At 50.1% G+C, this 13916-nt stretch overlaps 1 protein-coding gene across 3 annotated transcripts in view; it reads right to left on the bottom strand.

The window, feature by feature from the left end:
* The window catches only part of LOC121589719 (3-hydroxy-3-methylglutaryl-coenzyme A reductase), a 38748-nt gene that overhangs the window by 16959 nt on the left and 7873 nt on the right, over window positions 1-13916 (bottom strand). For all 3 annotated transcript variants that reach the window (XM_041908825.1, XM_041908823.1, XM_041908824.1), the window contains one exon: window positions 1041-2806. In XM_041908825.1, coding sequence (XP_041764759.1) covers window positions 1041-1362 — 322 coding nt within the window. In that variant the 5' untranslated portion in view covers window positions 1363-2806. The remainder of the gene's footprint in view (window positions 1-1040; window positions 2807-13916) is intronic.

Here is a 13916-nt window from a genome sequence, read left to right as displayed (position 1 = left end):
CAATCAAACAAGATTGAAACCTTGACCGTTTTTGTTCGAGCCCAAGCGCTTAGACTGTTTAGCGTCCACATAGTTGGGGTGGCCGCGAAAGTTTGTTTTATTTTTCCAACGCCCCAACGTGTGTGTGTAGTCCATTTTCCCTCCGGTTGACCATAAAATTCGATCGAGATCGCGCTCAACGAGCGATTGCACACCATAAAAAAGCCGCTGCGACCAAGCGTGGTCGTGTGCGCTCTTCGCGCTCTTACAAGAGGCAACAAAAAAAAACCCACCCCAAAACCGAAAAACCCCGCCTGAAAGTGCTAAATACCCTCCTAACACCATAAGCAAACGGTACCACACACACACACTCACACCGTTCAGTAACGGGGCCCGGGGGACTATTTCTTCTCTTCGTTCCTTCCTTCCATCAGGCACACCGTACACAACGGAACCGGCCACGAATATCACTCAGGCGCAGTGGAACGAACCTCAACCCCTGCTTCCTCCCCTTTCCCGGGTGAAGAGTTAACCAGCGCGGCCCGGCACACAGTTACAGCAGCTTTCTTGTGGGCAAATTTCGAGCCAACCACCCCGAGACCACACCTGGAAACAGTCAGCAGTGTTGATATTCCAATCGACGACGACGGCTCATGGAAATTAAATAAATTTTTAAATCGAGAGAAAATGCAACCGACCGAACCGAGTGAAACGAGGTGGTGCTGCGGAAGAAGGTCAATGACGTGTCGTATTTGGTACGATCTGGAACCGGTGCGATGCCGTGATGGAAAAAGAGAAAATTTTAATTCATCGGAAAAAAAGGGGGCGAAATCGGGGCCGGGTGTGAGAAGGTCGCTGTGCCATTGAATTTGATTGCTAATCAACAAACTTGATAATGGAAACTTTAGGCAAAGATTACGACCACCCAGTCCCCAGCCACGGTAAAGCGTAAGAGCTGTTTGTAGTGCGGCACAACATAACACATCCAATTTAACCCAAGAATAACGCAAACTGAAGCCCAGCTGGGAGCGTGAGTAGTGCACACACACACGCATACTTACCGAGCAGGTACCGCGATCCCAACCGCTGCAGATTGCACAAATGGTAGTAGACGTACAGGATGGCCGCACCGCGCACCACCATCATCAGAATGACGTCGATCATGTTCCGTTCCGTTTCCTCGCAGCGCGTCATCGCGCCGTAGCGCCAGCTGTAGCACAGCGGCTCGTCACCGGCCACCGGTGGTTGCTGCGGTGCATCGGCATTGCCCTTCTCGAGCGAAAGGATGCAGGCGGTAAACGTGACCAGGCCCACGATCACCTCCCACGGATGGGAGGCGCAGAACTCGCCGTGCGCCCGAAAGAATCGTCCCAACCGCATCATTTGGAGCTGCTTGTTTTTTATCGTTTGGATTCACACACACACGCGCACACAAACGGGCAGAGCAAGGAATGCAACGGGTCGTTCGATTCAAATCCTGTGTCCGGTGGCGTACATCAACGTCACGCAAACGGAAAGGACGAAATGGGGCGTTTGCGCGCGCGCTATATATTCGCCTTCGTCGTTATCTCTCTCACTTGTTTCACAATGTGCACCACTCCTAGGGCAACCAGTATCCACGCTCACAATTCATGCACTCTCAACCGAAACACACTGACACGAAAAAAGGGCAGCCTAGCTGGCTGACAGGCTTGCTGGCTGGCTGCGAACAGGTCGCTCCTTCTGTACGGAGCCGTCGGTTGGGGTGTAAAATTAGAAACTCATCTGCATGGCGCATCGGACTTTGGACTCCGGGTGTACGGACGAAACAGAAAAGCCGAAAACCCCTTACGCAGGCGAGCAGCATGCGTGCGCGACCATGCACCGGGCGTTGTGTTGAGCTTTGAACCGGAAATGGAAAACTCGCACACACCAGACACCGCCGCACACGCTGGTTTCGTCGCCTTCGAGTAACTTTCGCTCTTTCTCGGCTTTCTTCCTCGCGTACGGCCGCACACTTTGGTCGGTCTGTCGCTAGACTGGGCACACTGTATTTTTTTCTTTCTCTCTTTTTGGGTGGTAGTAATGCGTGGTTTACATCCGGAATTGAAAACGAAAAAAAACCACACACACACACACTCACTAAAACGCAAAGTGCATTAACGCGAACCACGAGCGAACACGATCACTGCATGCTGCGTACGTGCGTGCGTGCGTACCTGACACGGTTCGAGATACAAGACGTGAGAGACACCGTACCAGAGCACCCACCAGCACTCCACTCTCGTACGCACACAGAGAGATAAAGCGAGAGAGAGAGAGAGAGGCACACACACACACACTCACGACGAAGGCCCGGCAACGGAGACAAACGTGGCCAACACACTTCTTCACCGTAGCACGGTTGCGATGAAACTGAGCCTGCGGTCGCGATAACTTTAGCCTTTCTGCCTTTTTCCGCTGGCGCAGAGATGATGCGACAGCAGTGTGCCGCCGTTACAGATATGGCGCTCTCTTCTCGCACAGATACCCTCCTTCCCCGGTGCTCGCGCCGGTGCTGGGCTGGCCTTTCCAAGTGCGAGCGCGCACCTATACACACAGCGTGCCAACCGTTCCCCGCCCGTGGCCGAAGACGACCAATCGGAAGACGAGAAGGAATAGTGACGCGATACGCGGGGTGTATCGCACGATACCGGACGATGGCGAGGTGGGCACGGAGACAATTGTTCGGTGCTCTAAAAATGGCGGTTTCGCTGGCTGCGTGCGGTTGGCGCTGCGCTTATCAGCCCTGGAGCGCGTGTGTGGGTAGGGCCTATGGTATGGTAACAATAACACGGCAACAGGATGGCTGAAAATAAAGGAAGCAAAGTATTTTTAGTATTTGTGCCTGTTCACATACCCCATCGGTATCAGATGTGGCGTGAAAGAAAGGAATGGTTAAGGAGGTAAGGAGGAGCGGAGAGGGAGTGGCAGGAAATAGTCTTTGTAAAATGCGAAAATGCTTTCTTCGCCGCACTGGACTGCCCCGTTAGAAACCGGCGTCATGACGATGGCCACGTTTACAATCCAAACCAGGAAGTGTGTCACGTGAACATGCTAACGATCTCTTCATCTCACTTCCTTGCCGTGTTCTTGGCGTGTTCTCACCGGTCACACAAATTGCACAAATTTACCATAACCACGTGCGCGTAATACAAAGCAAAAGACTGTACGATCGCGCATATGATCGATGACGACGAGGTACACGCCAATTCCACTGAAGCAGTTTTTGAAAAGGCAGCACCGAAGATTATTAGATAATACAACACACCGCTCTAGGCTTAGGCGTACATTCATTGATGAATACGGTCTCAATTGATTGGACGGTTGGAAACAGCCAGGGGAGTGGAAAACGGGGGCGAGAGGGACCAGCGTACAAGGCCAATACGAGGCCGACCACGAACGGCGCGCAGGCACGCATCCGTGTGTAGCACCCGGACGGCACCCGGTGGGGTGACGAGTGTGTTTAACTCATCTTAAATAAATGTGAGCTGCAGGATGGATGGCCCGTTGATGGTGGCCGGTGGTGGTTCAATCGCAGTTACACAGCGCACACCGGAGGTTGGTGTCACGGTGGTCTGGCAACCTTCGGCGCTGCGATTGGACCAATATTTGTTTGAAGTGTGCTGCCCATAATCGCGCACACACTCGCATGAGCTGTACGTTGTTGCGGAAGTTGGGGCCATCGGTGCTTCACTTGCACCTCCCTGAGTACGCGCAGTTTGTTGTTGCTTCCCTGTGGGGATGATGATCGGGGTGGACACACGGCGGTTTGCACACAGATCGTTTTAGCAGCATGAGCGAGCGGGTCTTTTTTTAGCATTTTTTACAACCGTGTTTGGCCTCGAAATGTTGTCCGTTTTTCATAAAAAAGGAGTCACTTTTTAGGGGGAAACGTAAAGTAAAAAAAGTTGATCGTACTTGATCATGCTGTGCATCAATTGCTCTTGAGAATCTATCCCTATCACCTGATTCATGGCAATACCACAATGGGCGGTTGACTAACTGAGAGCGGACTCTAAACTGAAACCAATATTCAAACAAACAAAACAATCCACACGTGTGGGAGTGGATCGAACGGCGAACATTTTTACGCCACATTAAAATGTTTGATCGTGTGCCAAATACAAATTAAGCTCAAGTTGTTTCTGCCTTTTCGATGTATGGTATTGTAAGCATTGATTTATTGACCATAAACATCAAGATCGGTACAATACAAAACACATTCCTTTACCTCCGCTTATTAGTAACACCCGAAGCCGACCTACAGCACAGAGGGAAGGTACGGAACAAAGCGCAAGATGGCTGAAAATTGGGAGTTGCTAGTTGCGGGACGCTGTGGGATACAATTAATGCATGTGTATTAATGAGTTCACGACCTGATCGTATTATTTACCAAAGCTTCACCGTGTTCTTTCTCCACCTTTGCCGGCATCGCTGATGTTCGATAGCGTGAAACCATATGGTGTACCAATTTCGCCTTCAAAACAAACAAACCAAGGTGCCCTCCGAAAACGAAAGAGGGAAAGAAATTGGCAATAGAACTTGCTGAACAATGACTCACACGGAGGTGCTAAACATTCTCTCGCAGTAGAAAAAGCAAGAAGGAATTTTATTTACACTTCATCACGTCACAAAGCACACACAAACACACACACACGGTAAGGAATGAGGTCCACTTTGCCAATGGAAAAGGATCGGACGCACTCAGGCGATGGTAAGCGGAGCCCTGTATTATGATTTGCATTCCATTGCTCTCTGCATTTGGCACAACAACAATCGAACTGGCCTGCCGTTTAATTTCCACCCCATTGCCGAAAAAAAACACGACCAGTTGATCGTACCTACCCACCCTCAATTGCTCGATCTCTCTGCCGCCTACGACGTAATTCGATAATGAGTTCAAACTAACGCCTAATTGCCCAGTAACACGGTTCGTCATAGTTAGCCACCAATTAGCCAGCACGCAATCAACGCTGACGTAAACATTCTGCTTCCGACGCTTCCCTCCAGCGTTGCCAAACCCTTTCAAGAGTACAGTGAGGGTGGTGATCGTTGTTCCTGTCCCGCGCGTGCCTTGGCCTTTTCCTGGGCCTTGGCAATGGCGAAAACAAGTACGCCTGTGTGTATATATTATTTCGCTTCGTATCAATCACTCCCGGCGGCGGCTCGATATCGGACGACTGTGTATAGGATTGAAAACAGTTTCCCAAAATAGATCCCGACGGCCACACGCCTAGTTCACGCTTACCGCCACTTCGTAACGGTCGTGTGGTCGTGTGTGTATGTGTGTTTTTTTTTAAAGCAAAAGCACTTTTACCTCGCAATTGCACCCCCCCCCCCCGCTCCAGTCGGAACCGAATCGAACATTGCACACTTCTTCCGTTCCGAATCGCCATGCTGGACGTTGTTTATCGGCGAGCGCAAGCCGGAACCTGCGTTTGTTTACGCTAACGATAGTCGGAGCTCTTGCTTTTTTTCTGTTCTTGTCTGACGAGATGGGTTAGCGTACCGGCAAGATTTAAGCCTCTTGTTTATTTCACTTGTTAGGAGATACGCTTTAGCGCGAAGGGATAATGTCTTGCACATTAGACAGTTTCAGCAGAATTGAGGCAACAGTCATCAACCCATCCCAACCACTGCTCTACTGCACCGTACACCATTCGACGTAATATGCGCACTTGTCTCGGCTGGCTTTTGCATGGTAACAGTTGTAGCAAAAATGAAACGGAAAACATAACCACACAACTGCCACGTGGCAGACGCACCAGAATCTTCAGTTTTGGCAACTACGCGGAACTACACCGATTTGAGATGAGCGGGAGGGCACATGTTACAGCTAGTCAAGCAAACCGGAGGTCTTTGGAACAGGCCAAGAATGTGTAAAGCTCTTTTTTCACAATCAGTGTGCTGTTTGGAGAGTTTGGTGAGAGCTTGATTGCGTGGAATGGGAACTAAACATTAACTCATACGAATAAATTAGCATCACAAAACAGGCGGATAACCGCACGGCAAACGAAGAGAAACTGCACGTGGCAAAGGTAAAGTAAAGGTTGAATAATGTATAGATTGTAGAGTATTATATTATAAAAATTCTTTAAATTTGAGAAGAAATCTCTTCTATTTATGATTCAAAATTTCTGGTTGCAGAACCACAGGCTGAGATTAATTGTAAAATGTAGTCAATGAGCGTCGGCTGCTGTTAAGCTGAATATCTTACTGTGAATGTCGTGACAGTAGAGAGAATTGTACATTAGAATTGATAATTGTACATTGTACACTATTTAAACTGATGAGAGGTTCATTAGGATATTTGGGAGAAAGAATGACCTCCATCGATACTGTACACGTAAAATAGAAGATCCTAAGGCTTAAACAAGCCATAGTGACGTGTTGGGTTTCTAACGTAAGTGTGTGGCATATGTAAAACAAACTGTTCAATGTTCTCTAATCTGTGAAGTATTTCTCGTTATCCTATGACAGTCTGTAATGCCTCGCGGCATTTTTCATAACGATCCATATGATAATGATTAGGTATAACGTTATAATAAATACGATACGGATTATTGTTCGATGCCACAGCTACTTGTACATTTTGGATCTTTAAACCTAACCACTAGATTATTATTATCTCAAAGATACTCCATCTTACTAATGTGTTGAGACAAGCTGTGTTGAAACAGACCATCATTAGCATTACACCATAAAACCAGCTGTATGAACATGGAATTGAACCATTCTGATCAAATCGACGGATCTAGAAATAGCTCTGCATGAACAGGCAAGGTGACCATGAACGAATAGCTAAACCTGATTGTTTTTCTAATACTTTATTTTACTGCCCTCTCTCCTCATCAACCGACTATACTGCTTAGAATAGCTTTTTGGACCAACCATGTTTCTATGCTACACAAATTAAACTGATTAAAAATGCACATTCTACTAGCTCCGAGCCGCCCGTAAGAACTGTGCGCTGATAAATCATGCTTTTCTTTTCTCGTACTAAATCCCGACTTTAAATGATACGATACGAATGAATAGTTCGTCAGGCTAGACGAGCCAGCTCCGCTACAAACCGGTTCTCAAAGGTGTGTCTGGCTCTACTGGAATACAAGAAATAAGAGTGACAACCTGTGCAAGAATTTCATACAACGCTAAACTGGGAGAGGAACATCTTCACGCACGGAGGCTAGACATCCCCTCAAACGGAGCATGTAAAACTAAAGATGTAGTCAAATTGTCACGTCGTGTCGCCCCGTACGCATGGGAACACACTTTGTCCGGTTCGCAGTGATCTATCCGGTTTTAAGGTTTAAGAAAGAAAGGAAAAAAAACCTTAGTCCCTCCAACCCAACGCTGTGTGTGGACTTTGGTGGTTTTAATTTTCTTTTCTTTATTCATTCATTTATTCATACCTGCCGCCCTCCTCCTTGGGGGGTTTTGGGTGTCATTAGAAGCCCCAGCTCCGTCTCCGCTAAAGGTAAATAAAGGCTGCGATCACGTCTTCACGACCCGCAACGTTCGCGACCATCAGCTGTGAACGGGGACCCAGGGACGTAAAGGAATACTAATGGACACGGACGCGCACACACAGCTGTGGGTCGCTTCCTGCTTCCCCCCACAGTGCTTGGTGACGATTGTCCCTTCCACCGGGGTATGTGCGATTGCTGTCCAGTTTCGGTGTGACGATTCAATGGCGGGGAAGGAGTGGGCATTTGTCAATTTAACCACACCCATCGCGCGGGGGATTTCTTGAAAAAAAAAATTGGTTTTGGCCAGCCTGTAAACGCGCACTGTTTGTTCTTCGGACGGGTATAATTCGCATCTTATGCGTACGGTGTCTTGTTTGTTTTTCTCATTCTTTCGATCTCATCAAATGTGGCGACTGATAAGCTTTGTGTCATGCGCATGAATGGACATAAAGCAGCGTTGCTTCGCCATGCACCGCGCGATCGCACACGGATGTGCTAAAAGCAACGCTTGCTCGATCCACCACAGCACGATCGTGACCTTCCACGCAACTTAGAGTCCGATGGAGAGGGCGTTGTACTGTCACCCATCATCTCCCGCCGGGTTGTCTCGCTTTGAGACCAGCAGTTAATTCAAACTGCTTTTTGCTGCTCGCTGCTTGATTAGAATCTTAGGGACGTTTCTCGGGGGATAACGAATTCCCGGTTTTGGGCTACCTCCACTGGGGAGCGCCCTCGTCCCTTTTGATGAGTGTGGCAGGTGTTCGGAGCGCTCGGAGCGTTAGGAGGACACACGGCAAAGTGTCGTGTCGGCTCTACCTCGGCGCATTTGTCATGCAGACACGGATGTACGGTGTGAGTCGCTGGAAATTGACTAATATTCCACTGTCTTCGACATCGGCGCGCATCACCGCGTTGCGGCAGACACCAAATATCAATGGCCCAAACGGCCAAGATGGTGCCAAGCTTGAAGGTTGTGTGTGGCGTTGTGGCGCAACGGTCGGCAATATCGCGCAGCAGAATGATTTGAATATTATTGACCCAGCGAGCCAACCAACCTCCGATGGATGGAGCACAAATTCCTCCCCATCGACCTCCAGCCACTCGCCCCACCGATTCCCACTCTATCTAACCGGGGCACACAGCACCACCACCAGTGATGGTATTTTTCTTTTCCATTTTTTGAATTTTAGAGTTTAGCCGGATTTTCAACACATTTTTGAGCTTTTTTTGCTGTAACGAAAAAAAAACCCAACCGGTTCCTTAACGGGAAAAAAGAGGGTCAATGTCTGTTTCTTTTGTTTTTTTTTTTTTTTCGGTGAATAGGTGGAGAAGAAAAATTTGCATGCCGATGAAGAATGAGTCTTGGTCGCTTTCGCGTTGTGGTGGTTGTTTCCTCCCGATTAAGACAATCTGCCATCTGCCAACCCGCTGCCGATTAGAAGGTGCGGGACGAGCGGAAAGCGAAGGCAGGGCAGATTTTTTCGGGGGTGTTGGATTACGAAATCTGATGGGGGTGTTGGATTACGAAATCTGATCCTTCGCCAAGGGTCAGCCACCGGTCAGGTCCTCCTTGAACGCTGGCGAAGGTGTTTTGGGTGGGGCGACAACTACACGCGTACAACACGTGGCCATAGCCTTCTAAACGGTCACTTGGGGAGGGGGGGGGGGGTGCGCGCATCTCGATCGTGATTCGGAAAGAGAAAACTGGACCACAAAGACGCGTCCCCCGGTGAGAAGGTGGCCGTGGAGGGCTGTCAGGGCTAAGGCTATCCGACGGGTTGGGGGATTGCGACTTTATGTTTTTTGGTTACCGTTGAAGGCGAACGGGGCCCAAACGGTTCGTTTTGGGAGTTCGATGAATTAGCTGTTTTCAAATGCGTCAACCTTTGAGCTGACTTTCTGCTGCGCACTCCACTGCGTGGGAAAGCCTGCCCCAATGATCGCATAAGGCCGGGAGGGCGGAGGTTTAGCGTATCTTAATGAGCATGTGTCTTTGATGATTCCGCAGCGTTACTGTCGCCTGGTAACAAAGCCCTTGCGCCCGCCTCCCCCCCGGGAGGTGTTATACAATGCTGCCCTCCGGATCATTGCCGCGCATGGGGCAGGAGAGTGGGACACGATGCTTTAATGCCGGGTCATAGCCATTGCAAAGCAGCAGCAGCAGTAGGCTTTCCACTATCGCTCCAGTTTTGCGGTAAAAGGAGAGCGAAGGTCACAAAAGCTGCTTTACGCAATACTCCGTGTCTTACTGGATGGGGTGGAAGAACGCGGGGGAAGGACAGCAACCACGGCGGAGAGGGGGAGAGCGAGAGAGAGTGAGGAGGTGAAGGTTGGTTGATTTAAAAATATCCTACAAAAAGCCTACAAAATCGCGCTCAAGTTCCCACAGACAGGCTGTCGCGTAGTCGCGCTGTTGCTAAGGCGTAGCGTAAAATACAAACGGAAAAACGTGTTGCTGTCGGTGTAATGCCCTCCCCTACTCGAATGGAACGATCGAAAAAGCATAAGAAGATCGACACCGGGCACAGCTAATCCAAACCAGCTGAAAAAGAGAAAGAGCTCCTTGGGCGGACTTGGGCCAATTCGCGGCGAAACCAAAAGTTCACCCCGTACGAAAGCAGCACAACACAGAGAGTGCGTGGCCCGGAGGGAGTGTGTTCTTCCGACGCAAACCCAATCACGCGCCTCGGGCGGTTTTTGATCGAGCCCGCTAAAACACACACACACACACAGACACTCGTTCCCCCTTTCACTGGCTGTTGGTGTAACCTACTTCTGATCCTCTGCCCGCCCGTCGCTCCGGTGCGCCGGACGGCACCGCAAACGTGATCCGACCTGATAAACGCTGGTGTGTTTTAGCCCCAAAAGAGAGCGGCAGTTCATAATACGCACATCAACACACGCACGATGCAAGATCGTCTTCGAAGGCACAGCAGCTTCAGCCAGCCAGCGGCAAAACAACAACAAATTTGCTACAAAACGGTACGCTTGCTCCTGGTGGCGACGACGTGGGGGCAGGGAATGCGTGGTTGCGACTTTTCCCGCACCGCTGGTGCACAATCTTCATTCATCGTTTCTCTTTCGCTGGTTCGCTCCATTGGTCCCGGGGTTCGCCCGTACGCCGGCCGCGCTGTGATGCCGCGAGAAAGTGCCGCGCAAAATTCGAAAAAGTGAAACTCTTTTGATGACCCACATCCATCGGAGGCGTACAGGCGAGCGAGCGAGGAGGCGATGTCGGCGGTGGATGGACTTTTGTGGGGAAGGATTGCCCTCCGGGGGGGGGGGGGGGAAACAAATTGTCCGGCATCGAGTGGATAACAGGTTGCACCGAATAAAATGTCGCCACGGCAAGCGATCTCTTACACTTTGCGCTGTAGTTGTGGTTATTTGTTATCTGTTTATATAAATATGCACAAGTTATGTTGCAATAATACACACCAAACAGAACCACTCACGTCTTGTCCACCTAGCCACCGGCCCATAAACTGTGCACGAATGCTCCAAAAATTAAACCGCCTCAAACAGTGCAAACAACAAAGACACAAAATGCCATAAAAAGTGCGTTTCTCTGCCACCAAAAATTTGCCACCATTTTTCACGCCCAACCTGTCCGCTCGAAGGCGCGTTTGTATTGCGCACGTGAATGCCATGTGAATACATTAGTTACCGCATTCCACCGAGGCTCAATCATTCCCGATGTGACACTGTCTTTCGCGGGAATGGAGGAAGGTCTGATCGCTGCCCTACTTCACGCGCGCTCTCGCTCTCTCTCTCTCTCACTCCCGACAAATCCGGTAAAAGATGAAAGCGAAAAGCCCAACAGCCGCTGACAACCCTGCCAACGACAAAAGGTGCAGCAGCAGTGGGCACTGGTATTGTGCGGGAAAGCGGATACGATTCCAGGGAAGATGCAACAAAACTCACCATACAGCCGAAGAAGTTCGACCGTGCAATTCGTTCGATAGGATGTGGTAGCAGCACAAGCAGTAGTAATACTAGTAGTAGTAGTAGTAGTAGTAGTGGTAGTAGCATAGAGTGGCCACTGAAATCATGATGTAGCCCACACCCTTTCCCTGCGCAACGCAATTGTTAATGATAAAATAAAATACCTAAATGCACGATAAAGGCTCCCCCGCCATCCTCGACGGGGCATTGATGACAATGGCAGACGACAGCCGCGGGCGCGCTCGCACTCGCTCACACACACACACACTCACAGTCGAAGTGATCGCGCCAAGAAAGTGAAAGTTACGTCACCGCACACCGCTTGTGCCCGACGGGACGGACGGGATTTCAGCCAAGCGCGTCGTCGTTGTCATCGGCGTTGTCGGCTTTAGTCACTCACACGCGCTGGCCAATGACATCCCTCGCCGTGAGTGGCTGTGTTGTTGTTTGCCTCGGCGGAGGAAATAGGTCGGGACGGCTGGGAGGGAGAGAACTGATTTCTAAAAAAAAAGGTCTTTCTCACTGTGTTTTAATAACAGCGCCCAGCAGAGAAGCAGCTTTGATGAGAGAAAACATCCAGCATCCAAACAATTTCCAGCCACAATCGCTTAGAGTTTAATTTCTTAAATTTGTCAATCAACACAAACAATTACAACACACGTAGAAACACACAAACACACACACAGATTATAGCAAAGAAGTGTCCTCACGATCGCTCGGATGAGGTGCCAACTCGCTTACGACATATGCTACGATCGAACAGTCGCCAGCATAGGCAACCAACTGAGAGCCAAACCACGCGGCATCGCCGCTCTCGTGTGCCATCCGCCAAGTTTTTAGCAGCAGCATTAAAACCATCTTTATCTATTTTTTATCACTATAATGCAATCCAAACACATACACACACACACAAACGGCAAATATTGCTACAAACATTGCAAAAAGAAAACGACTTCCATCTACTGCCACTACTACCACTACACCAGGGTGAAACCACTCGCCCTCGCCCCCATTCCCTTCCGGTTGCATTCTGCCGTCGTCCCATCGCACCAGTTCATTCAAGTTTTGGCCCGGGCCCCCGTCGACATCGTGACCACTTTGTAGGGGTACCCTGCCGTTCGTCACCCATTGCCTTGCCCAAGTCTCCAACGGTTTCGACGAAAAACCGGTCACTCCGTGGTTCCGTGACGCTAAAAGATCGCTCTGTGTGTGTGTGTGTGTGTGTGTGTGTGTGTGTGTGTGTGTGTGTGTGTGTGTGTGTGTGTGCATGTATGGCAGTTCCTCTGGTAGAGGAAAATTGTGCGTGAGTGTGTGGGTGTGTGTGTGTGTGGTTATGCTAGTTGACGACTGCGTAATCAACATTCCCGCACTCCCTTACGCACAACCGACCCTGCCCACCAATCGAACCTCGAAAACCGAACCGATTCACACCCTTTTTGTTGCCTTTCGATCACTCCGATCACCTACCCCGGGTGTGTTGAGTGATATCGCTTCAACTCACCACAACCAACCTCCCCCTATCCCCCCCCCCCTTTGCCCCATATGTTGAACCCGTTTGGGCAATTTGTCAGAGACCGGTACGCAAACCAAGAGCACCCTTCAACGGTAGTAGTGCGGTGTGGGTGAGAACGGCAGCCACGCTAATGTGCCTCCGGGGGCCACCGCTCGCTGCTCATTGCCAAACAGCAACCGGAGGATCATTCCTGATGAGCGGGTGCTTAGCGCAATGGGCAGGTGTATGCTACCCAACCGTCGGACTAGCTCATTCCCAACGAGTGTGTGTGTGTGTGTGTGTGTGGATTGGTTAATTCGTAATGTAACACTAGCCGATCCATATTGCTGCCCCGTATTGCTTGTTCGTTCGATTTTCCACCACCGGTGTGCTGCACCGAAACCGCGCGAGAACCAGCAGCAAACGCGCACTGAGGTTTCGGTAAAACAAGTCAGCCATGTTACCGTGGATCGTCTGTGCATACGGTTGCACTCTCCGGTCATCACACCACACCACCAGATGCACGCGATTAGCAAAGGGAGGACGACGACGGCCAGAAAGCCACGGACCAACAAAAAACCGAACCAAAGCATGCAGTAGGTGAGGCAAGTGCACCTACTGTCCGCGCGCCCGCTCAAATGATATTCACACACGGGGGCTGCCTGTTTGAGCAAGACCAGTTTGATCGTTGTGCAGTAGAGATTGCACGTCCCGTCCCGTTGTCGCACGCCGATTGCACGCTTCGCGGCAGAGCAAACGCAAACGTTAGTGTGCGCCGCTACCGTTTAATGGGATCTTTAGCGGCAGCATTCTCTCTGGACCCACGCGGGGCAGCGCGGGGAGCGAGACGAAGCCGCAAGCACTTTGCAGCGAGGCACGATCGATCGATAGCATCACGATCAATTAAAAGATGGCCATGCAAAGGAGCATCGCAGGTTAGAAAATGGGATGTTGCATACTTTCACTTTCAATCCATAAGGTCAGGTGGATGGACTCGTGGATTGGTTGAC

This window comes from Anopheles merus, chromosome 2R (genome assembly GCF_017562075.2).
Source record: "Anopheles merus strain MAF chromosome 2R, AmerM5.1, whole genome shotgun sequence".
Lineage (NCBI taxonomy): Eukaryota > Metazoa > Arthropoda > Insecta > Diptera > Culicidae > Anopheles > Anopheles merus.
This window is presented reverse-complemented; position numbering and strand designations above follow the sequence as displayed.